General features: G+C 34.6%; 2 protein-coding genes and 1 pseudogene across 2 annotated transcripts; 2 read left to right on the top strand and 1 right to left on the bottom strand.

Moving 5' to 3' along the window:
- Positions 1-9,889: 9,889 nt before the first annotated feature.
- On the top strand, positions 9,890-13,455 carry LOC132625727 (protein REDOX 2-like). The gene is made up of 4 exons (XM_060340314.1): positions 9,890-10,313; positions 10,918-11,167; positions 12,436-12,618; positions 12,973-13,455. Exons 1-4 carry the CDS (start codon positions 9,907-9,909, stop codon positions 13,195-13,197), a joined length of 1,065 nt encoding a protein of 354 aa, XP_060196297.1. The 5' UTR covers positions 9,890-9,906; the 3' UTR covers positions 13,198-13,455.
- Positions 13,456-13,826: 371 nt separating this feature from the next.
- Positions 13,827-17,729, bottom strand: LOC132625723 (beta-1,3-galactosyltransferase GALT1-like). Its single transcript, XM_060340312.1, has 7 exons — positions 16,979-17,729; positions 15,966-16,186; positions 15,556-15,837; positions 15,207-15,335; positions 14,957-15,136; positions 14,687-14,794; positions 13,827-14,547 (listed from the first exon to the last, which is right to left on the bottom strand). Exons 1-7 carry the CDS (start codon positions 17,694-17,696, stop codon positions 14,338-14,340), a joined length of 1,848 nt encoding a protein of 615 aa, XP_060196295.1. The 5' UTR covers positions 17,697-17,729; the 3' UTR covers positions 13,827-14,337.
- Positions 17,730-20,294: 2,565 nt separating this feature from the next.
- LOC132625725 (protein DMP8-like) lies at positions 20,295-22,342 on the top strand (annotated as a pseudogene).
- Positions 22,343-25,787: the final 3,445 nt, after the last annotated feature.

Below are 25,787 nucleotides of genomic sequence, written 5' to 3' on the forward strand. Positions count from 1 at the left end.
CTCTTCACGTGCTTTCCCCCATGGGGACTAACTATTTCAACTTTGTTTTATTATAATAGTTATTTATTATATTTTTTTGTTAAACGAAAATCGGGTGGGGCCCACACGGCCACTATACCTTTTAATGCGCATGCAACTTTCCTTGACAATTTCAAATGATGTTGTGTCCCTTCCATGTGAATAAAATAATACACATGCCAAACATTTATCTTGTACACTAAATCTGAAAACATAACCAATCCATATTAGGTCCACATCTGGAAATCATGGCCCCTAAAATTTCTCACGTTAATTCATTTGCCTCCCAACTCACTTAAATATTTACCACTTAATAATCTAATTATAGTTAATTAATCCCTAATCTCCATTAATATTCTCATACTAATTGAAACTTATAAATACTCGTGCACTAATTAAAATTGAGAATTAAAAGTCTCTATTTCATATCCCAAAATAATCCCGTCCTTAACCTATGCCGATTCGCTTAAAAATACTCCAATGTAAAAAAAAAAATATGGAATATAACAGCTTCCATATCCGGAAAAAAATCAACTACTAAAATTGCTTATTCTTTGTGCACATTTTATGTTCTTGGACGTTGGCTATCAAAAATGGTGTCATACATTTGTGTTTTGGATTCTGTGTAATTTGTTTGGTAAGGATGAATATTAAAGTGTAGTGTAATGACTCATTTTTCCTTTATACGTGTGCATTAACAAAAACTATGTTCTTGACTTATACATATCCACTTAATTATAATTAGTACCATTATTAATTTCGTACTGTCTCACTTTATTCCAATATTTAATCAAATATCCGTATAATTAATTTCTTAATCTCAATTAACTTAAATAGAAATTATTTTTAATACACTTCAAATATTTATAACACGTCTGTACCATCACTACAACCACCCATAAGCTTGGGAGGATAACCTCATTTTCGTTACTAGTGTCATCTAACTCGCACGCTTTCCGACGTACGAAAATACGGGATGTAACATTTAGATCTATGGATTAATAATTTATTTTATGTAAGGGCCGTTTTTGTGAAAAGATGCATTCTTTCATCCCAATTAGTTGGATTCTTCTTTCTGATAAATTGATGTTATAATTGCAGACAAAACTTTTTACTTTTGCACCTATTACCAACTATATTTTCTTTATCCTCCTAAAAAAACACTCGTTCTTCTCCAAATTTCGACACTTGAAAAAACAGAATTATGTTTTCTTTACTAAGAAGAATTTCTTATTTGCTTGGTGTAAAGATTTAAAGACTCTTAAATCTGATTGTGTTTTTAAAAATTTATTTAGACAAATTGTATAAGAAAGTAAAAGCGATTAAAGAAATTAACAAACAATTCAAGATTAAAATATAATTAAACAACTGTATTATAAATAAAAATTGATATTAGTTGTGTCAAGATGCAATTTGGAGATGCTTGCTTTTTTTGGGATCTTTAAAGATGATTAACGAAAGTGATCATGATTATTGAAATATTAAGGTAAGATGAAGCCTATTTTAAGATTTACTATATAACTATGAAACATCAAGCAAATATCAAATGTCGCAACCCAAACAATTAGATCCATATCGTGATTTTGAAGCCATAGCAATAAGAATCGTCGACATGAAAGTATAGCCCTTTGAAATACCTTTTCAACCATATAAAGATCAGGTCAAACGGAAAGGCATATGAAGTAGGAATGTAAACAAATTGTTTAAATGGATGTCAAGCCAGATTAGACACATTATTGAAGATTGTACGTATGTCCTGAAAGCAAACAAGACCACCATTAGACATGTCTAGAGGGAGGCAAATCATCGTGCCGACTTTCTAGCAAATGAAAAACACAACCATGAAAAACATGAAATTTCTTCTCTTAACACACTTAGATCTTATTGCTTATAAACGAATTTAGATTTAGATTTCTTATTTAGTTTGTTTTACCAGCAAAAATAAACAAGAACTTCACATAAACAGTGAAACAGAAAGGAAAAGAGGATCACACATTAGAGTGGTCCAGTATTAATTAAGGAGTATAAGATGGTACCACATATAGTAACTAGCTAGATCTCTAGTGAGTCCAGAACCAAAATACCCCTAAAAAATGGGGTTGAACCAAAATACCCAAAGAAAAAAATTGTGACAAAAGTACCTTTAACGTAGTATTTTACTGCGTTAAAGGACTTAACAGTACCAGCGCAGTTAAGTCCTTTAACGAAGTAAAATACTGCATTAAAGATTTTTTTTTTCTATAATGCAGTATTTTACTACTTCATAGAACCCAGAAATTAAAAAAAAAATTTGGTCAACTTTTTTTTTTTTTTTTTTTTGCAACACTTAGCATTTTTTTCCATACTTTGACTAACGATTAGTTGTGTGTCAAGACTCCGAAACGTTAATATTTTACATAGACCCTGATTTTTTTTCTGTGTACAATAATGTAGGCTCAATACATCAAGGATACGCAAACGTTCGGATCGCCATTTTAGGGGTTGAAAAGGTGCCCAAAGTAAGTTTTGTTTGAAAACTTTAGGTTTAGTGTTCTATATACATAGACGTCCATTTTTGTTTAAGGACTTGTTGTCATTAGCTTAAAATTTTTTATTTTTAGGTTTTAGATTTAAGTGTGTTATATTTTAATGCGTAACTTTATTTCGAATATACGCGATTTTTTGCACTCGGACGTCCGATTTAAGCGATTTTTTTTTGCTATATATTCGAAATAAAGTTACGCATTAAAAAATAGCACACTTAAGGAACATTTAGTGTTTTTTTTCCATAAAAAGATCGCAACATCTTATTTTAATAAATCTTTTTTTTTTTTTGCAGCACTAGTGTTTTTTTTTCCATACTTTGATCAACGATTAGTCGGGTGTCAAGACTCTGAAACGTCAATATTTTATATAGAACCTGATATTTATTTTTTTGCGTACTATAATGTAGGCTCAAGACATCAAGGATACATAAACGTTCGGATCGTCGTTTTAGGAGTTGAAAAGGTACTCGAAGTAAGTTTTGTTTGGAAACTTTAGGTTTAAGTATTTTATTTTTTAAAGTTTTGATTTAAGCGTGTTATTTTTTAATCAAGACGTAACTTTATTTTGAATATAAATCTAATTCAAAGGATAAAAACGTATTTAAAAAATATAGAGAGAAAAGCTAGTTGTAAGTGGTCAAACTTTAGATGGTCATAACTTTACGCTCAGATGTCCGTTTTACGCGATTTGATTATGCGTATTTTTTCGAGATCTATGCGTGTTGACACCCAATTTTGTCCCGCCTCTCCTCCGAAATATATATTTGCGCTTCTAATATTAAAAAATAAATAAACAAATAAAAAAAAATATAATAATAAAAAATAATAAATAAATAAATAAATAAATAATAATATATATTATGTTACTAGTCTCTTATCAATAACGACGTTTTATTATTCTGTTACAACTATTATTATTATCATTATTATTATTAATAACTATTATTATTATTCTTAAATTATCATTATTACTAATTGTCATTATTATTATTATTATTAATTACTAATCACTATTATCAGCGTTATTTTGTTATCAATTATTAATCATCATTATCATCGTTATTTTATTATTAATTATTGTCATTGTTTTATCAATAATTGTTATTTATTTATTATTATCATCATCATTATTATTATTATTATTATTATTATCATTATTATCTTATTATTACCACTATTATTGTTATTATTATTAATTTATTAACGTTTTGTCACTATCGATAATTGTTATTTATTATTGTTATCTTGTTATTAATTATTATCATCTTTATTATTATCATTTTAATTATCAATGTTTGTTATCTACTATTATTATTTTTTTCGCCATTATCATTATTACCATTATCATTATTGTTATCATTATTAGCAGCGTTATCACCGCTAGTTATTCGTTACGGTGTTTAGTATCATTGAAACTGGCATTTCTCGGCATTTTATCAACTCCCGCATGCACATCGCATTTATTTTCGCGCATTTAAAATGATAGCTTTATTTATCGTTAACATTTTTATCACACGGTCATTGCAACAGCATAATTTTTATTATCCGGGTCTTTTACAATTGCATATTTTCGTACCAAGTGATATTCTAGCACCCTTGGTACATCGCTAATCAAAATAGGTCTTTTATTCAAATTTAGAAGCCAAATTATTTCTTGCACTCGGTCCGCATTTTTGACTTACCGGACCCCAAATCAAGGTCCGATTAACTCCTAATATTTTTTTTGATTAACCCATATCGCTTATCTTAAATTTTAGACTAGTCCATGGTTCAATTCACTAGTCCATTCTCTTAATACCCGGTCTAAAAAATTTGACCCAGTCCATTTATGGACTGGGTCCGACCCATTTCGTCCAAAAAGGGGGAAACCTTTTAGGTTTCCTCTCATTTTTCATCATCGCCTCTTCTCCGCCTCCATCGTCACCTCTACACCACCATCCCTTCCCCTCTTTCCTCTTCATCTCCGCCGTCTTCTCCACCTCCCCATCGCCACCACACCTTCGTCTCCACCATCCTCGTCCATCACCGCCTCCAACCTCCGCACCACCACCTCCGCTAATCCACTCCGTCGCCACTCCACTCACCTGTCCCCCACCTCTGCCGTCTCCACCCATCGCCGCCGACGTCATCAACACCCCCATTCACCACATGACTTCCACTTCACCTCTCACACCCAACATCTCTGTCACACCCACGTTACCCCCACGTTTCGCACCCTTCTCCGACACTCTGACACCACCCCTCTGCTACACCCACGCTCTGTCACCACACCACACCTTGTCCCCCCCCCCCCACGCTCCTCTGCCACTCCACTCCTTCTTGTCCCCGCTCCTCTCAAATTCAAACGAAAATTAGTCTATAAATATTGGTTTCATCATCCATGTTAAGGGAGGATTTTTTCGGATCAGGGAGAACCCCCCAAGAACGAGGTCTTTCGATTCATGAAATCCCCCTAGAACCGTTTTTTCTTATTGATTGGTGAAATCCCAAGAACAACTTGTTTCAGCCGCAAAAACCCCTAGAAATTAGGTTTCAAATTCGAAAAATCATAGAAAATCCCCATAGATAAGATTGATTCTTGTTCGCTGTATTGTTCAATATCAAGTCAAAAATCCACATCATTTTATTTGGTTTTACCTTTGGCACCTGTTTTGAATTCGAGCGTAGATCGGAGACTCGCGCCTCACTTCGCTGCACTCCGAAGAGGTGAATAACTTCCCTTTTAGTTTGGTTTGGCTTCAGTATATTGTTTGACAAGTGTGTGTGTGTCCATACACGCTAGTTGTCGTGGCGGGCTCATTTTCAGTTTAATCGCATGATAGTCTTAGGCGTGTTTTTGTTTAGTCAATTTGATTTCGGTTTGACAGTTTAGGATACCTAGAGATTCATGTTTATTCAGTGTTTAATTCCCAGTTCAGTAATTCCCTGTTTTATTAGTGTCTATTTTGGCTCTCACGACTGTCATTTGATCAGAATTTGACCCTCATTGTGAAATGGATGTCTAGTTACCTTCAATTATGTGTGAAAGCATGAGTAGTATTTTCGTGTTAATTGCCGAGCATTTGTATTTTTTTCTCTTTTGCTAAGATCGAAATGTATCAGCAGATTGTAGAGAATTACGCGTAAGGTTAAAATGATGTTGTTTCCTTCTTTCTTTATGCTTTAAGTATCCACAAGCAGGTTCATTTCAGCATATTACTATCATTATCAGTATATTATAATATGAGTTAACATACTATAATTTGAAATAGGACTCGTATTTGGTATCTTTCGGTTACTTGAGTCTTTTGTAGTTTAGCATAACCCCTGGGAAATTCATTGGTACCTGTTTCTGTTCGCTTTTAATTGGTTTCAGTCATCTATAATTTGTAAAATGGATTTAGTATGATTTAACACATTATTAGTACAGTCAGTAGATCTTGCTTGGTGTAGAAGTCTCCTGAGACTGCTACGTTATTATTGTTAGTTGTATCATGATTCAGTCCAGTCGGCATACGTCATTCTAAGTTGGTCTTTTGTGGTTAAACTCGTATGATGAGTCATCTGCAATGTTGTAGCCTACTTGATCAGGATCTCTTGCCTAATACCTAGGACTGTAATTGTTTTGCTGGTATCATGTTGCAACTTTCCATGCCTACTGTATTTTCGAGTTTGGACCTGTTATACTTAAAGGATTAGTGATTTCTTTTGGAGTAGATAAGCAATCGATGGCTATATTTATCTTTCAAAATGGACACTAAGATTATTGTAATTCTGAGTCAGGTTATTATAGTATTCTCGGGCTGTCTCCTTACTTTGCTGTTATCTGCCAGTTGCTTATGGGTTTAATCCTTGATGTTTCTTTTAAATTGAATACAGTCTTTCATGGTATGACCATTGTTTGCTTTCTTTCCCTTTATTAGTTTACTTCTCTTTGAATTAGCCTGAGAACTGGAAGCAGTGCCTCATTTTTGTATATCCAAAAGAGAATAGCTTTGTGAATAAGGTCAAAGAACTGTTATTTTCAAAAGGTAACTTGGGAATGAAAGATTAACATTTGAAATTTCATGAACATTTGGAACCTTTTCCTACTGGTTGCATGGCTGCTATTGCCTTTTACATTGAAAAGGGGTTGTACACTTGGACTGAATCTGGAAAGGGGTGACTTAGCTTGAATTTGGAAATGTTCACCTAAAATACAGAAGTTATTCCGCTTGTATCCAATCTGGCAAGCTAAATTAAGATCTGGAAGTAATTTTGGTTCTATTCTAGGTACCATCCTAGGTACTACCATCAATCTTCGAAGGCTACCTTCCTTTAAAGCATCATGTCATGTGTTAATTTTCTATATCTTTGCAAGTAAATGGATTTCCAGATTTTGGGTTTCTGATTCTTTCTGGAAGTTATAAATGAAAGAAAGATTGATAACGACTCGAATATGTTTCATTCAGAATAAGAAATATCTTCGCCTCCTGTTTCTCTTAGATTTTACAACTGTTCATCAGATCATGCTTAGTCCGCAAGTTTGTTAGTATGTGTAGATTGGTATGTTCGTTTTGTTTGAACCATATGACATGCCCAAGAATTTCTTTTCCCTTTTGCCTTGTGAACCTGCTCGTAAAGTAGTCCCATGTACGTGACGTTATCATATTCAGTTTGGTTTTGTTCAAATTTTGTGTGTTCGTTGCAAGCATATTTCAGTTGAAATCTATATATAAATGTATAGTGAAGTATGTCCATGAAATACACTTGGATATACATGGTATATATATATAATCGAAGGATTTGTTTTGAATTTATATTTTTATGTGCTTAACTTCATTGGCCATATACTAATCTCGTTCTTTCATTTCTTTGCATGAACCTCGCGTACGAGTCCGAGAGACTCGTTTCCCTGCCGCATTCGATGTTGGGCTAAAAGCCCAACGTAATTTCTCCCGAGTCGTCCCTCATTCAATCCATCCGCAGCAAAAAAATGAAATCTTCTGGACCAATAGCCCAATCAGCAGCCCTAAAGTGGGCTGGGCCCATTTTTAATACCTTTTGCTCCTTTATTTCATTTTGTGCATTTAATTTGTATTATGCAACTAACTCTTTTTATTTTGTTTTTTTTTCTTTTGTTTCTCGACTTAGAGGAATTCTAGTAAATTAGTGGGTTTAGTTTTGGGATAAGGGTAGTTAACTTAAGGAAAATCAATAGTTAATTACCTAAGATTTCTTCCCTTTTTGTTAAATTTTTCATAGTATTTATAATATTTATTTTTATTAGAATAATTAACTTTTCAAATAGCACGAGCACATGTTTTAAATCAAAGGACTCCTTTTGTCTCTTTATTATCTTAAAATTGGAAATGTGGTGGATATGCCAAAAATGAATTCAAGTATATTTTATAAATAACTCTTCAAATTCGGAATCAATCACACATCATTTTAGCTAAGCATGATTAACAAAGTTAATAAAAAGAAAGGAAATCCTTTTTCCATCATATTTAAAGAAAATAAGTCTTGGCATTTCCATATCATCATATTGATACAATATAAGTTTCATTTAAAATTCACATTAGCTATTTTTTATTTTTGCTTATGCTCTTAAACTGCAAAAGAATCAATTAATATTTTATCATTCGAGTTGTTTCAAATATTTATTAAAACACTGCATAAATCCGCATTTTCTTCTATTTATATATATTTTGTGCAAATTTTATTTTAAATAGCATTAAAATCTTTGCAACATCTATAAGTTTATTTTAAATGCATTTCAAGTTTCCTTTTATGCAGATTATTATATTTTCTACAAATCTCATTCTAGATGGCATCTTTATTTAAAGCCTTATCAACTTTTATAAAATTTTATTTTAAATGGCATTTAAAATCTTCTTTTAGGCAAATTATTATATATATATATATTTTGTGAGTATTATTTTATAATAGCAGCACTATTTTCATTCAAAGTTTTAACGGCATTTATAAGTCTCATTTTTAAAAAAAAAAGCATTTCTTTCATGCAAGTTATTATATTTTCCTATAAATTAGTTCAGATAGCATTACTATATTTTACAAGCTATTTTTTCTTAAAATTTAAACACCATGTTTAATCTTAGTTAATTAACCTAAGTTTGGCCGGATAACCGTAGTTAACGGATTCTAAAGGATGCCTAACTCCTTCCCTTTAGGATAATATAGAACCCTTACCTAGAATCACACTAGTTAAGCAGACTATTAACGGAGGTTTAGCTAGCTTTACCTTAGTTAATAATTAGGTGCCCTAATTCACCTTAAAATCAATTAGGTGGCGACTCCTTAAAACAAAGCAATTTAGGAATCACCAATATGTTGTACTCCGCTCTAACCCGGTTAAAATGGGGTATAACAATGCGGACAAACTGCCGCAAGGGGGTTTGGCCGAGCCTATTTTTAAAAAAACACCTGTTATTCTATTCAATTTCAATTTTTTCCCCAAATTGGCGTGAAGTTTTTAGTTTTTTTTTTTACTTATAATATGATGATACGCAATAGATTTCAACGTAAAAATTCGGAGCAATGTAGCTGTGAATGTCAATTTCACTTTTGTAGTTTCAATTTTCGAAAATAAAGCTGACTAATTCTCTCAACATATAAAGTTGACTAAAATAACCTTGCAAAATAGAACACTTAAACCTAAAGTTTTGAAACAAAACTTACTTCAGGCACCTTTCAACCCCTAAAATGGCGAACCGAACGTTTACGTATCCTTCATGTATTGTGCCTACATTATTGTACGCAGAAAAAAATATCAGATTATATATAAAATATTGACGTTTCGGAGTCTTAACGCACGACATCATTGGTCAAAGTATGAAAAAAAAACACTAAGTGTTGCAAAAAAAAAAAGTTAACCAATTTTTTTTTTTTAAATATTGGATTCTATAACGCATTAATAGACTGCGTTATAGAAAAGAAAACAAATATTCTTTAACGCAGTATTTTACTGCGTTAAAGGACTTAACCACACCGTTACTAGTAAGTCCTTTAATGTAGTAAAATACTACATTAAAGATATTTTTATCACAATTATTTGGAGATATTTTGGTTCAACCCCCCTTTTTTAGGGGGTATTTTGATTCTGGACGCATCTCTAGCAATCCCTCTTTGCAATATCGATCATTAAGTCATGGTTGGTCCAAAGTAGTCGACGTGACATTGTCAATAGCAGCTAGCAGCTGTTCTAATAATGCCTGCCCCTATTTTTGACATTGCAGGAAAACCAAGTATATATACAGTGCATGTTTGACCAAATGGTTGAAAGGAGGGAACGTTGACGCTGTACAGCCTTGACCACACATCAAATCTATCACTTCAACAAGATAAGGCCAATATGCATATAGCTTGTACATTTAAAATCTACATGCATCTCAAAATTGTCACGTTCTATAATCTTCTGTATCATTCCAATTTGTACTTAGTCATATTAGTCATGACAACGGATATGAAGCAAATGTTAGTACTCCCAAGATTTGTGCTGAATTCTGGTCATGAAATGCCTCTTATAGGCATGGGAACAGCACCAGCAGAACTTACCTTACCACCAAAGGATCAATTAATCTCCATTTTTGTTGATGCTATTGAAACCGGTTATCGACACTTTGACACTGCCGCAGCCTATGGCTCCGAGGAAGCTCTTGGCGGAGCAGTGGCAGAAGCGCTACAGCATGGACTCATTAAGAGCCGTGAAGAAGTGTTCATTACATCCAAATTATGGTGCATGGACACACACCCCGACCTTGTTCTTCCTGCCCTAAAAAATACTCTCGCGTAAGTTTGCTCATATTGTCGGTTCTATATTCAGATAGAAAAAGATTACTGTAATAGATCAATATCTTCTGTAAATTAATACTGGTCATTGGTCAATTTATGATATGAATCGATCCTCTTAATACAAAAGATCATAGTGCTAGAGAAACTAATTATTTACTCTTTCTATGTTAATTTATTTGGCAATATTTCCTTTTTAGGCCTTTTTAGTCCCGCTAGTTATGACATGTTTAAGACCACAGACTTTAGAAGTCTTATAGTCACGCAAATGCTAAGATCACGAGTTTCAAAAGTTATTAAACTTTGTATACAGTTAAACTATACCACATAAATTAAAACGTGAGGAGTATCGATATTATTGCTATTTATTCTTATTTATTTGTTAATAGTATTGCACTTAGACATGACTAAATGAAGTGACATGAAAGTGAGGCTTCATATAATATCAGTGATCGTAATATCTTGGCAGTTGAAGTACAATTGTTGTTGTTGTTGGTAGAACTTGATACATACATGAAATAATTATATTTCACATGTTTTGTCAACTTTATATTTCAATCTTTTTTTTTGGTTACCAATCACGAGTATCAAAAAATCTTTGTAGGAAGCTAGGGATGGATTACTTGGACTTGTACCTAATACATTGGCCAGCGAGGATGAAGAAGAATGACAGTGAAGAAGAGATAAAGATGGTAGTAAAGGATGTACTTCCATTTGACATGAAAGGAACATGGGAAGCCATGGAAGAATGTAACAAATTAGGTTTGGCAAAGTCTATTGGTGTATGCAACTTCAGCTGCACAAAACTCTCTCAACTACTGCACCATGCCACTATTCCTCCTGCAGTTAATCAGGTACTGTGTCAATTTATTTGATATACTTTCTGATTTAATATATTGCCGATAAAATCATGTTTCCTTTATTCAAAATATTTTAACTTTAAATTTCTCATTTATCTTTAGTGAGATGATTTGCGGCCACACAAATGTTTATAATTTGTTTCAGACCATAAATTTCAAAAGTATCTGTTTTCTTTCTTAAACTCTGTATTCAGTCAAACAGCCCTCCATAAATTGAGAAGACGGGAGTATACATATAAAGGGTTCTGAAAATTCAATGAATGGGTAACTAAAGATTTATTGCCATACTGACTTGTTTAAACTATAAATTTAAAAAAACTTTCATTGTTTTTTAAATTTGGTTTCCAATTAAACACCGAAGAGGTGATATAATAAAAGTTGTAAAATTCAATGAATGGGGTAATCATATGAGCACAAACACCATAGATCGGGGACCAAATTCAAATGACCTGTTAAAGCTCAAATTTTCATTGTACTTCATGAAACGTTCAATTAGTTTGAAGTGTATTTTTAAGTTTTAGTCATGTTAATACGCTCATTGTGAACGTAATATTTTTAGGAGAATTTTGACCATATCATAGATTTTTATAACAATTACAATATGATTATTATTAGTGATATTTCTTATATTAAACTTAATTTCACTTTTAATTTTTTTTTGGTATGATAATGACATGAGTTGAATTGAGATAAGAAAGTATAGTAAGTGAGAATCAGACAATCGACTCCAACTTATTTGGAAATGAGGCACATAAATAGTTATTGTACATTTTCTTCACCACGGTGTACTGTACTTAACATGTCAGCTACTCCCTCTGTTCCAAAAAGATCGTTTTCCTTTTCTTTTTAGTCTGTCCCAAAAAAATTGTCACCTTTCTATATTTAGAAACAATTTAACTTTATGAGATGATTTGCTGCCACACAAATATCTAACGCTTATTTTGGACCACACATTTCAAAATTCTTCCTTTATTTTTTAAACTTTATGCCAAATCAAAAGAGGACAATCTTTTTAGGACGGAAAGAATACTATTTTTAGTAGGTTTCAAATTAACACTTGTCGAATCAAGAAATTAAATAACTCAACGTCACTACGTTCGAACCAAGAAATGAAAAAACAAAGTCGTATGAATTAAGTTTACTTGTAATGACTTTATTTATGCTTCATGAAACGTTTTCAATCATTTTGAAGTGTATTTTCAGTATAAATTAACATCAGTCAAAAAATGACAAAGATTAGAGAAATGATTAATTAATGACAGGTGGAAATGCATGTTGCATGGAGGCAAGAAAAGATGTTAGAGTTTTGCAGGGAAAAGGAAATACTTGTAAGTGCATGGTCTCCACTTGGAGCTAATGGGATACCTGTCCGGGGCAATCATGCTGTAATGCAAAGCCCTGTTCTAAAAGACATTGCTATTCATAAACAAAAGAGCATTGCACAGGTATTTAAAAATGAAAATTTAAGGGTCAAAAATACACTTCAAGTATCACTTTATTTTTTAATTTTCTACCTGAACAATCAGGTGTGAGAGTTTAGTACCTAAACTATCACCAACTAGTTAGCAAAACACAGCTCAACTATCAATTGTTCACTTTTCCTGCCTCAACCATCAAGTAGGAAAAGTGAAAAATTGATAGTTGAGGTGTGTTTTGCTAATTAATTGGCGATATTTTAGGTAGGAAACTCTCACACCTGATAGTTCCAGTAGGTTGAGGTGTTTTTTGACCCTTGTCTCAAAAAATTATCACTCGATATTTACATCACATTATATCATTGATCTTATCCATATTTATAGGTTGCATTGAGGTGGGTATATGAGCAAGGAGTTAGTGTATTAGTGAAGAGTTTTAACAAGGATAGGATGAAAGAGAACCTTCAAATTTTGGATTGGGAACTAAGCAATGAAGAAATCGCGCGGATACAAGAAATTCCTCAATGCAGGGGATTCAAAGCTGAGGTTTTTGTTCATCCAGACGGACCATACAAATCAATAGAGGAATTCTGGGATGGCGAACTATAAATGTTACTGCTACTCATTCCGTTTTGCAATTTTTTTCATTGTTTATGTAGGTGTTCAAGAAAAATCAACTCATGATTTTTCAACTTAATAAGTCGACATGATTTCTCATTTGGTATGGTTTGTAATGCAACCATAATTAAATTGAATAATTGGTTTGATTTGGTAGCAATTAAAATGTACAAAATTGAACCGTTACTAAAAGTGAATGAACAATGCATGAATAGGTATGATTTATAATTATTTTCACCGCTTTCATCATTTGCTATTGTGCAGTCAAGCTTAGGATTGGATTTTGCTTGAATAGGCTACATTCTCTGAAAGCTTATCGAATAGGGGCATGACTTTACTTTTGTGATTTGTTCCTTCGTGTTTCATGTTAAAAATACTTGGTGAATCTAATTTTTTTCAGCTAATGTTTGTGAAAGAAACAAAGATTTGTCTTACTTTCTCCTTTATCTGGTTACTACTTTCTTGGGCAAATTAGAGATATCTTGAGCAATGTCACGCTATTTATCATAAACACAAACATATTCTACTCTTTTGTCTGTATCAATCAGTAGCATAAACCACATTCTATCACTTGTTACTAAAGATCATAAGATGGATGAACAATCCAAAAGAGTCGGATATATTGGAATTAGCAGCAATTCTCATGTTCACTTAAGGATTGCAGTTGCTACAGGATGTAATGCAGACAAGAACTCCAACATAAAAATATACTGTAGTATACATCAATCCTCTCCATCACTCAAGAAATGGGTACAAGAGATCGTGTGATTTACATACAAAATAATCACCGTACATAGTGTGCCCATGCTCTATACAACATAAATGCCCCTCCACTTGGCTCTCTTTATAATACAGATCCCTTCCCCAACATCTTCACTAATCAATATCTAGTGGTATATTTAACAAGCTAACCTAATCACCTACTTATATCAATATGCTAGTAACTACTCTACCGCCTGGTACAACAATGTGGTATAAGCATGACCTTGGCCTCTTCTTCCCGACCTATTTAATATTCCACCTCAAGTACGTGTCCTTGGTCAGCTACTAGAAAAAGTCAGCAGGAAGTTTGTCAAATCTTAGTTATAGACACTTCTGAGCCTTCAGAACTCAAACGAAAACTACTTTGTGTTAATCGCCACAACATAAAGCTCGTTTTTTCTCTTCAATCTTTTGCCAAAGACAGAGCATCTCTCTAGGGCCTTGGTAATGTGCAATAACATAACCATCACGGCAACCTTCATTAAAAATCCTCTCTTCCTTTTCATACTTCACTTCCAGCCCTTTTTTCTTCATTTCTGAAATCCAGATGCCCATAGCAACATCTTCCAGCTTAAACATCTGCATTTCAAGGAACTTGTAGCATTTAGAATTAACTGGGAGATACAGGACCTGAGTGGCTGATTGATATATTTTCATATGTAAACTTCACTCGCTTAAATGACAGTTGGATATATCGAGAAAGAATGGTTCACTTTACCTTTAGGCGACCTTTTCTCTGTTTCGAGCTGATTGTTCTTGCTATATCGCTGGAGACAACATAACCCGGTCCATGTGCCCAAGGAGGGTAAGTTTCTTCAGGCCATTCCTATACATCAACAAACAATAAGATTGAGTTTCATTTCATGATCAAATTAGTGAGAATTGCAGTTGTTGCTATTACAGATGCCCTTTCCCCATTGCTGACCACTGCAATAGAGTAAGGGTGAAATTGGCTATGAAAGATGAGATAAATGATGAATATGTTCACCTCTGGACTGATAAACCACTTGCTGTCCTGACTCCTATGAGGATGGGAATCTGCATTAATAAGACCATATAGCAATCCACGAGCCACGTTAATCCTCTCCATAGAAGATAAGATTTCATCCACCCGAACAAATGCATCATCATCTGTCTTCATGACAAACTTTGCAGAAACGACCTCTGTCTGTCCAATAGACGATGTCAACAAGGGGAGCACAAGATACTCCATGAGTTAGGAAGAGACAGGATTTTACCCCAAAAACACAGATGGCAACGGTCTTCCAAGTGATAAGACTGTAGTAATCAACAAAAGGCATCAGCTGGATGTCTCCATATGTCCTAGCCTCATTCCAGAGCTCTCCATTCACCATTTGGTTTTTATGCTACAGATGCATAACAAAGAATATCTTGTCAATTGAAGTTTCACTTATTGAAATCTAATGTGACTTCTAATGAACAGCAGAACATGGAACTATGGCACTTGCAACCCAAGCCCAACCATCCGGTAATTAGGGATCAAATAGGCATCGCCATTGAACACTACATTATCTTCAAACCAATGGTAATTTCACATTATGGAGTACAAAGAAAAGAATCACTCACCAAGCCAACAAAAAACCGCACTGCAACTTGTCCAGACCGCACCGCATCATATTGCATCCACGTTCTACGGACAGCCATTCTACGTTTGAAATTATTTGCGGTAGAAAATACACCAATAAAGAGATCTAGTCTTTTTCGTGGAGGAAGAGGAGCTGCTTTTAAGGCTTCCAAGTCATTTATATGCTCTGAATCCTCTGATGTTGGTAAACCACTTGCGACAACAGAAATTAATTTTATGTCTCCCGATATCCTCACTTCACTTATGAGCCATGGTTCCAAAGTCTGATAAGATATACATCCAAATTAATGGAGATTCCAGTGAAACAGAACAATTATGATGATGCAGAAATAACCATCATAAAATTCTGAGGAACAAAGAGGAGAAAAGGAAAAATGGGGGAAAAGATTACTTCACGGAAAGCAAAAGATGTTATGTGTCTTCCATCTACTGTCATATGAATTCCTTCAGAGCCTACTCTCAGAGTGGCAACCGAGAGATATCCTTGCTTGAAAGGAAAGTATTTTCTTGATTTAGCCCCATCCTGAACAAAGCTAGATTTATTTGTTGCAGTGACATGCCGGGTAGCCATGACATTACCTACCATCTCATTGCATTGGTCTAATTCATCCACTGACAAAAAGGTAAATAATGTTAGTAATAATGCAATGAGCACAGGGTGAACAAGTGAGGACATCAATGAAGCTGAAAAAGATAATAAAAGGAGGCAAACAGAAACATCATCAAGACATCAACCAGAGAATATTGTGATGAAACCTTAAAATGTACCAGTCATATAAACCTGTTATCTTTCTTGGTAGAAAACAGAGGGGCAAAGGATAAAATGCAATTTTAGAAATTATTTCGACTCTCCAGGAAAAAGACCAATCAGATTTTAACAAATTGGAGAAAGGATTTGCAGCATATCTCCTATGGCTTATGTAGCAATGGAGAAATAAATTAATAAGTAGGTTAAAAGGAGACAAAAGTTTATTATCAATATCAACAGGAAAGAGACGATGAAAGAACATACTAGGCGGGCATACTGAAAAAATGAAATTAGGAAATCTTTTTTTATAAGGAATGAAAATAGGAAATCCTATAAGCATTTAAAGAGTACAGACTATCTTCAGAATGTTTAGTATAATATGAGCACACAAATAAAATTCCCAAACATTTGCAGGATCTAGACCTCAACAGCTGACATCGACTTCAAGGATAATAATTTTATTTCCAATTATGGCATGCCCAATATGATTGCAGTTAATTGAGCACACAGGAGGATGCAGCATCCTTCTAAAGCACAAAGAGTTGCAAGTCGGTTGAAATAGTTGAAAAAAGTGCAGGGAAATAAGCTTCAAAGCTTGAACTTCTACTTTAAGGAATGAACTTCCTTACTGAAGGAAGGGGGGGGGGAACTATTACCTTTCTTGCACTTTTCATTTGAGGGTAACGGACAGCGCTCCTCTTCACCCCAGTCATGTGCAATTGTCCAGGTGTTTTGTACAATTATGGGATCCTCAGTTATTTTATCACCATGGAGCCTAACATTGTAGTGCAGAATAACAGGAGGCTCTGGTTCACCTGGTAGTGGCTCACCAGTCAAATCCACCCGAAAATTCCCAAGAAGACCATTTGGAATGCCAATTATTGTGATGGAAGAACCCTGAGTCAGACCACAAGGAAGCCGTAACTTAAAGCCGCCCGCATCAAGTTCTGTAGCATTGGTTTTGCTAAGAAAATGAGGACATTGTTTCTGTTTCCCTGCCTTAATTGAACTATCATTTGCATCGAATTTTTTCCTCTCTACTGCACTCATGAGGTTGTTCCATGCAACACTGGCTTCCTTAACTGCCTCTATAGCATTAGGTAAGACTAGATTACGAGTAGTTAACCTTTTCAATTGATACCATGTAGACAGAGATTGTTGCTCCTGAGCTGACAGGTTCCTCTCAATAAAAAGATCAGAGACAACAATTTCAGCAGATATTACTTGAGTAATAGTTTCTGGATGGTGAGCTGCCGGAGGAGCCATAGCATTTATCCATTCAAGAGGATTTGTCATATTGAAGTAGAAAGAACTTGTAACATAACTTTCCTTGACAGGTTTCCTCATCACACAATATCCCAAAACCAAAAACATCAACAGGGATGTAATTAAAATACCACAGTACCATTTCTTAGAGTAACAACTAGTGTTTCCCAACTATCAGGAAGGGAACTACGAAGTAGTAGAGATTGCATTTCGTCTCCAAATGGCATTTCTACACAAGATAATTGATTTACCAGACTCTGGAACTCACTGGTATGTTCGGCAACAGAAGTTCCACTTTTGAGCTTCATATTGACAAGGCGTCTCATCAGAAGGGCCTTGTTCCGAGCTGTCTTGGCCTGGTACATGTCTTCCAACTTCTTCCAAAGGGCATAAGCGTCGATTTCTTGTGCAACGTGGTGGAAGACACTATGGTTAATCCATTGTCGGATTTGACCAATAGTTTTTCTATTAATTTTCTTCCACTCTATTGACTTGGGCGGGTCAGGATTAATACCCTTCAGCTCTATTGGATCAAAAAGGTCTTTACAACTGAGGAAATCTTCCATCCGAGGTTTCCACAGCGTGTAGTTGGTAGCCGTGAGCATAATCATACCTCCAGAAGATGAAGTTGACTCGTCAATGGTCATTTTTCACCTTCTGAATAATTTTCAAAAAAATTGAGGGACCAAACTGCAATTTTTCAAAACTACAAAACTGACCGGTGACGTGGCAGCTGATGCAGGAGCACCAAGGTAATTCTTTTCTGATGTGGAAGTTCAGACTATGCTGCAACCACAGACCATACTCAGACAGAACCTTGGCTCTGATACCACTTGTTGGGAAAATAAAAATAAACCGCAAGAATAATATTCCCGGTATTAGTGATAAACACGGAACACTAACTTATGGTTAAATCATCAAGAATAAAATGCAGCAATAATGACACCAAGATTTTTACGTGGAAACCCTTCTGAATAAGGGGAAAAAACCACGATCAAGAGGAGCAGCTGATATCACTATAGCAAGGAATTTTACACCGTGTAGTAACGAGTACAAATACTCCTAAGACCACTACACCCTCAAAAGAAAAGCACTCTTTTGATTTTTCCCACCTCACTACAATATCACTCACACTCTATTTTTCCTTCACAGACTAGTTTCTTACAGTCTATGGAATACCTCACTTTGCTCTCACTCAGATGTATTGTCTGAGATTTTAGTGTGTCTACCAATGATAGAAGGCTTCCCTATTTATAGGGATGAAATGAACCTATTGATGTCATTTGTGACTCAAGCAAGCACTTGACAATTTGCCAAATACAAGGAAGATGTTTTCTTCCTTAAAACAAGGAATATGTTTTCTTCCTCAAAACAAGGGAAATGTTTTCTTCCTTAAAATGAGGGAGACGTTTCCTTCCTCAAATTATGGGATGAACCCAACAAGAAGTCGTTTTGTCTTTTAGATTTCCTGATTAAAAACATAAGAAGAAAATTGAACATAAACTTATTAAAAAAAAAACACCACGCTAAGAAAGAAAAGAAAAAACAACATTCAATAACAAAGCAAGAAGCAAAACCTCGGATGAATATGTGTAGAAGCCTCACTTATAGTTGTGTAAAACTTCTAGCAAAACCCCAGGTAATTCTCTTTTAGACATTTATCAGGTATAGAACCTGCGATTAATACCAATGAAATCACGACAATATTTTTTGTAATTAACGTTTAATAAGTACCTACCTTGAGATTTATTAAAACATCCAGTTGGGAAGGAATTGCAAGATAGACAAATAAAATTTGATCTCCTTACAAATATCTGCCAAAAGACTGATTATACCTGAAACAAAATTTATAGTTATAGGTAGATACTTTATGTTTTACTGTCATAAATAAGTGAGGGAAAGGATTAAGAAATAGTAAAATCCTTATACAATATATGATACATGCGATAGAAAGAGAACACCACTAAATAAACATAATAGGGCGCATATGCAATGAAGTAACTATATATTTTCAAAAGTCTATCTCAGAAATTTTTCCATGCGCAACAAACTAATGAAAAGGCATGTTACACAGTTTTCATCCTTCAGTTCAACATTAAAAATAAATGCAAAAGAGAGAAGACAAGACAAAAAATCAATCTAGTGCAAACCTTGCCGCTAACATCCAAAGACTTCTATCTCTGCAAAAACATGATAAAACCAATCAGGTATGAAGCCTCTTCAGAAGCAGAAAATTTATTGAGAAATCATACAATGCATTGTGTAACTTATTAACAAAATAAAAAACTGATTATGAATTCAACGCAGAGAAAGAAAAATATTTTAGTTTTCTTATAGTACTGCATAACCGTTTGTATGTATCCACATCTACTACTCGTTGAATTTGAATTCACGTTTTTCATGTTTCCAACTTCCGCCATGAAAGTAGCCCGCAGTTTTAATAATAGATAGATTTCCCATCGGGTGGCAATGGTTGCCAAGAAGTTAGTTACTAACAGTTAAAAAAAAAAAATCAAAAATTTGAAGTGCCTCTACGTAACCAAAATCATGTATAAATAAATCAACCAAGCACATAATAAAAACCAACAATCCAATACTCCGAACGTTTGGTGATCTTTTTCAATAAATTTCAAATTTGATTCTTGTTCTTCATTTTTTTCAATATTCAAAGCCTACATATCTTTTGATCCCAATGTTCTCAAAAAAATGGAGCAAAGTGAGGGACCAATTGGGATCAAAATCTACAGTGCATCACAACGTGTCGTTAATACTACTTCTTCTATGTACAATACTAATTTGCCACAAGATGTTCCAATCCCAGAATTGCCTCAACCACCAATTGGTGGCAAGAAAAGAAGAGCAATGGCAAATGGGGTTCAAAAAACACTCTCAAAAACTTCTGCTTGTGAATTTTCTCCCAACAGGAACTCTTTTAACTTTCGAAATGCTCCTTCCATCAGTTTTTGGCAAAGGGGAGTGTTCTCCAATCACCACAATGATGATTTTGACACTTCTTGGTATTTGCACTTTGTCATGCTTCTTCTTCCATTTCACCGATAGTTTTCGCGGTCCGGACGGGAAAGTTTACTATGGATTTGTCACTCCTAGAGGGTTGAAAGTTTTCAAGACTGGACTTGGTGTGGAAGTGCCAAAAGATGAAAGGTAATGTTTGTGTTAGTTTTGTTGGAATGATATGATCGGCTAGCCGTAGCTGCATATATGCTACGCTCAATGCGGGATTTCTGTTGGATCAGATCTTTTGGGAAGCTTTTGTGGATCTACGTACCCCGAGAATAGAAGCTAGAGAACCTAAGTCTGAAGAAGAGTCTTGGTTCGAAGTATAGGGAGAGAGTGCCCTGCTTGGTCCCCCTCCCCCGGCACGGTGGAGGTTCCGTAGCACGTCATGAGCACCAGGCTAAGGGGCGGTTGAGCAACTCAAGCGAACCGCCAATATTTGTGAATATGTTTGTGTTTTAGTTTATGAGACATAAACCTCCATTGGCCATCTAGAAGAAAAGAAAAAAAAAACACTGATCTGTGACGGAATATTTCTGACTAAAGATTTTAATTCAAAATATTGTGACAGTCTTATGATTGTGACGGAAGATTTTCCTTCACAAAAATTGAGACATTTTTATGGTTCTGATGAAATATTTTTGATGAAAGAGTTCCCTTCACAAAATTTGAACTTTTATGGCAAAACTTTATGCATATGGACGAAATTTTTGATGATGTTATTCTTCAGTCACAATTGTTTTTTGTGACGTTTGAATTTGTGACGCATTCTCTAGCGTCACAAATAATTTTTGTTCATGTAGTGAGTTGATTTACGCCTCAAAATCTTTCGCTTATTGTGTCTAATTTAATCTATTTGTTACTCTCTTTTTCCCCCCTTTTTCAAATAGGTACATTGTGGGATTCACAGATTTCGTGCATGCAATGATGTCTGTTTTGGTATTTGTGGCGATTGCATTTTCAGATCATAGAGTGACACTTTGTTTATTCCCTGGACATGCAAAAGAACTAGATGAAATCATGAGGAGTTTCCCATTAATGGTGGGAGTTATTTGCAGTGGACTTTTTCTTGTTTTTCCTACTACTAGATATGGTGTTGGATGTATGTCTGCTAGCAATTTTTGAGTATTGTTATTCTTTTGGGGATTATGTTTTGTAGTTTTTTTTTTTTTTTTGTGTGTGTGTGTGTGTCCTATTTTCCAAGTATATGTGTTGTATATTGTAATATAAGCAGTTTCTCTGTATTTTTGGTCAATTGATAACAGTGGAAGATGTTTAGTGTCACGACCCAACCCCGTAGGCCGCGACTAGTGTCCGTGCTGGACACCCAAACGTACCCAATACCCCAAACCAGCATATTAGCAGAAAACATCAAGATGGAAGTTAGTTGGTGCTATTAAATATCACAGATGAACAGATTTTGTACGTGGAAGCCGATAAGGCCATCACAGATCATAACAACCCAAAACATATACAGAACCCACATGTATGTCTACAGACCTCTACAGAACATAACAGAATCATATGACGGGACAGGGCCCCGTCATACCCCTGAATAGCATACATATATATACAACAGCAGCAGACTGTACCAAGGTATAGGCTCTGGACAAAAGAGCGCTCCAGAATAGCAGAATAGATGTCCTAAACAGGCGGGTCAGCAAATCTGTCGTTAGTACCTGCGCGGCATGAAAACGCAGCCCCCGAAGAAAGGGGGTCAGTACGAAATATGTACTGAGTATGTAAAGCACGGAACGTAGTAAACAAAGTCATAATCGAAGCAGAAGATACAAAAAATGAACGGAATATCCAAATTAGCAAAAATGTTGATCATAAAGCATAAGTAGTATTTGCAGAAAACGTATGTCATACCTGGTCCCATTACGGAACAAAATCATAACCGAAACAGCACGTACAGAAAAGTGAGTGTGATATACAAAGTATCAAATGCACATTTTCAAAACATGAAGAGTGTGTACAGAAACATATGCCATATCACACCCGGCCCCTGCCAAGGGACTCGGCAGACAGAACGTGGCCACCCCCCGACGCTGGTGCCACAACACATAAGGATCGGAAAAGGGGAATGACCCCGTAACATAGCATAACATATCAAATGGTCATATCAGATCATATCATATCAGAATAGTGTACATGGCACAACATACTCCACAACCCATGTACATATATACCTGCCCCCTCACATCGAGGCACGGCGAACAATGCAGTGGAAGACGCTTGAGAACATATCCTGGCCCGGGCTCAGTGTGGGAAACATTGAGGCATCCACGAACAGAGTAGTGAGAAACTAAATGCAATAAAAATACCATCTATCTCCAGAGACTCAATGAAGCATATGGAATAACAAATCGAAATGATAAAACTGGACAGAACTATAGTAAGCATATTTCGGATGTCATAATGGATTACGGATGCATAATCTTGCTGAAATCATTTCCAAGTTTCAAAACAACTTATAAAACTTAACAGAATATTTAAAATAATTTATAATTAATAGTTAGAGGAGTAGTTAAAACGTTTTCTTTAAAAGCTGCTCGAAGACCAGTCCAAAATACAAAAAGGGTAAAATCGGAAATAGTGGGCCCACCTCGGAATAAATGAAGCGGTGGGCTCAAATTACGTATTTTTAGGCTTATGAAGTCACCTACAAAGATCCTAGGGCATTCCATAACTTTCTAGGCAATTTGGGGAAATTTGCATAATTTTCCAACAAAGGATACTTAAGGAGTTCAATCCTATTGAACAAAAATGCGACAATTTCAATCGCGGATTCCGATGGACAGAATATTCCCCGAAGCGTAATTCCAATCCTAGTACATCTAGGACATGCCAAGAGAAGAATCGGGATAGCTTTACATACCTTTCTTGGCCTTTACGCTTGCCAAGACTCAAATTCCGTTTCGTCCAAAACCTACAAATGGTCACATTTACCAATTTACTATTCATAAGACTTAAAATTTCAACCTTAACCAATTCTTGTCTATAAAAATTTGGGCAGCATCTCCCCTATATATATATCATCCCCGAGGTTAAAACTCGGCTAAAACAACAACCACCACACCAACAACAATATATACAACATCAATAATCGACTTGGAACGCATTCTAGCGTAAATAGTCTTATTTTCCAAATAATGCGACAATTCCAAATCCAACTTTGCACTTACAACCCAATATCAATATTTTCATATTCACATACTAATATAAGACCATTCAAACATAAACCAAAAGTATTCCAAGCTATATATTCAATATTCAACAATTCCATCAACTTCCATATTCAATCCAAAATTCTTATATATGCAACAAAACCATTCCAACACATTTTCTACTTACTAATTCATCTCCAACAACAATCTACACTTTTAACCTTCCAATTCTTTTCATTCTTTTTACCATGCAATCTATGATAGCAATAACCATAATTACTAAATAAAATCAGTTCATTATTCCACACCAAGCAGCCCCCTACGGCTTCCACAATGCTTCAACATCAACACACAATTTTATACATGCAATTCACATTTACACATGCACAACATATCCAAATCACCTTAAAACAGCCCCAATGGCTTCAACAACATTCCAACACCAACATTCATAATTTCATACATGCAATTTATATTTACTCATCTACCATACGTTTAAATCCTTACTAAAACATGAAAAAAAAAAACGAGCAGTCCTTATCTTAACAAATTGGCTTCTTAGCTTAGCTAGAGTTTGTGAACTGAACTAATAATTGTTCTTGTTGCTCCAATGGCTACTCCACGTTGCTATGCACCTTCCTAAGGGTTGGAACACTTTGGAAAAAATATTTTTTTTGAGTCAAATTGGAGAGCTCCAATTCTGACCAGCTATGGCCGAGAGTCTCTCTCTTGGCTTTTTTTTTTTGTTTGTTTCTCTTTCTAATACTTAGCTTAGAGTAAGTGGACTTATGATGAACTAAATTATTCATCAAAACATACTTTTACATGCAGCCCTTGAGCCTTCCACGTGCTTCTCTTATGTGTCATCCACTTGTGATTTGTTTTTCTTTCTTTAAAACCAACTTTGCAAGAATATAAAATGAATGCTCATCTTTAACTCTATGTATATGCGTTCCAATTGCTCTTCACGTGCTTTCCCCCATGGGGACTAACTATTTCAACTTTGTTTTATTATAATAGTTATTTATTATATTTTTTTGTTAAACGAAAATCGGGTGGGGCCCACACGGCCACTATACCTTTTAATGCGCATGCAACTTTCCTTGACAATTTCAAATGATGTTGTGTCCCTTCCATGTGAATAAAATAATACACATGCCAAACATTTATCTTGTACACTAAATCTGAAAACATAACCAATCCATATTAGGTCCACATCTGGAAATCATGGCCCCTAAAATTTCTCACGTTAATTCATTTGCCTCCCAACTCACTTAAATATTTACCACTTAATAATCTAATTATAGTTAATTAATCCCTAATCTCCATTAATATTCTCATACTAATTGAAACTTATAAATACTCGTGCACTAATTAAAATTGAGAATTAAAAGTCTCTATTTCATATCCCAAAATAATCCCGTCCTTAACCTATGCCGATTCGCTTAAAAATACTCCAATGTAAAAAAAAAAATATGGAATATAACAGCTTCCATATCCGGAAAAAAATCAACTACTAAAATTGCTTATTCTTTGTGCACATTTTATGTTCTTGGACGTTGGCTATCAAAAATGGTGTCATACATTTGTGTTTTGGATTCTGTGTAATTTGTTTGGTAAGGATGAATATTAAAGTGTAGTGTAATGACTCATTTTTCCTTTATACGTGTGCATTAACAAAAACTATGTTCTTGACTTATACATATCCACTTAATTATAATTAGTACCATTATTAATTTCGTACTGTCTCACTTTATTCCAATATTTAATCAAATATCCGTATAATTAATTTCTTAATCTCAATTAACTTAAATAGAAATTATTTTTAATACACTTCAAATATTTATAACACGTCTGTACCATCACTACAACCACCCATAAGCTTGGGAGGATAACCTCATTTTCGTTACTAGTGTCATCTAACTCGCACGCTTTCCGACGTACGAAAATACGGGATGTAACATTTAGATCTATGGATTAATAATTTATTTTATGTAAGGGCCGTTTTTGTGAA

This window comes from Lycium barbarum, unplaced genomic scaffold (genome assembly GCF_019175385.1).
Source record: "Lycium barbarum isolate Lr01 unplaced genomic scaffold, ASM1917538v2 unchr_scaffold_53, whole genome shotgun sequence".
Classification (NCBI taxonomy): Eukaryota; Viridiplantae; Streptophyta; class Magnoliopsida; order Solanales; family Solanaceae; genus Lycium; species Lycium barbarum.

Coding starts and splice junctions, on each gene's coding strand:
- LOC132625723 (XM_060340312.1), bottom strand. CDS start 17,696: ATGTTTTTGGTTTTGGGATATTGTGTGATGAGGAAACCTGTCAAGGAA. Junction 15,336..15,555: donor TGCGGTTTTTTGTTGGCTTG/GTGAGTGATTCT, acceptor ATGCATCTGTAG/CATAAAAACCAAATGGTGAA. Junction 14,548..14,686: donor AGAGAAAAGGTCGCCTAAAG/GTAAAGTGAACC, acceptor CTTGAAATGCAG/ATGTTTAAGCTGGAAGATGT.
- LOC132625727 (XM_060340314.1), top strand. CDS start 9,907: ATGCATCTCAAAATTGTCACGTTCTATAATCTTCTGTATCATTCCAAT. Junction 10,314..10,917: donor GCCCTAAAAAATACTCTCGC/GTAAGTTTGCTC, acceptor AAATCTTTGTAG/GAAGCTAGGGATGGATTACT. Junction 12,619..12,972: donor AACAAAAGAGCATTGCACAG/GTATTTAAAAAT, acceptor CCATATTTATAG/GTTGCATTGAGGTGGGTATA.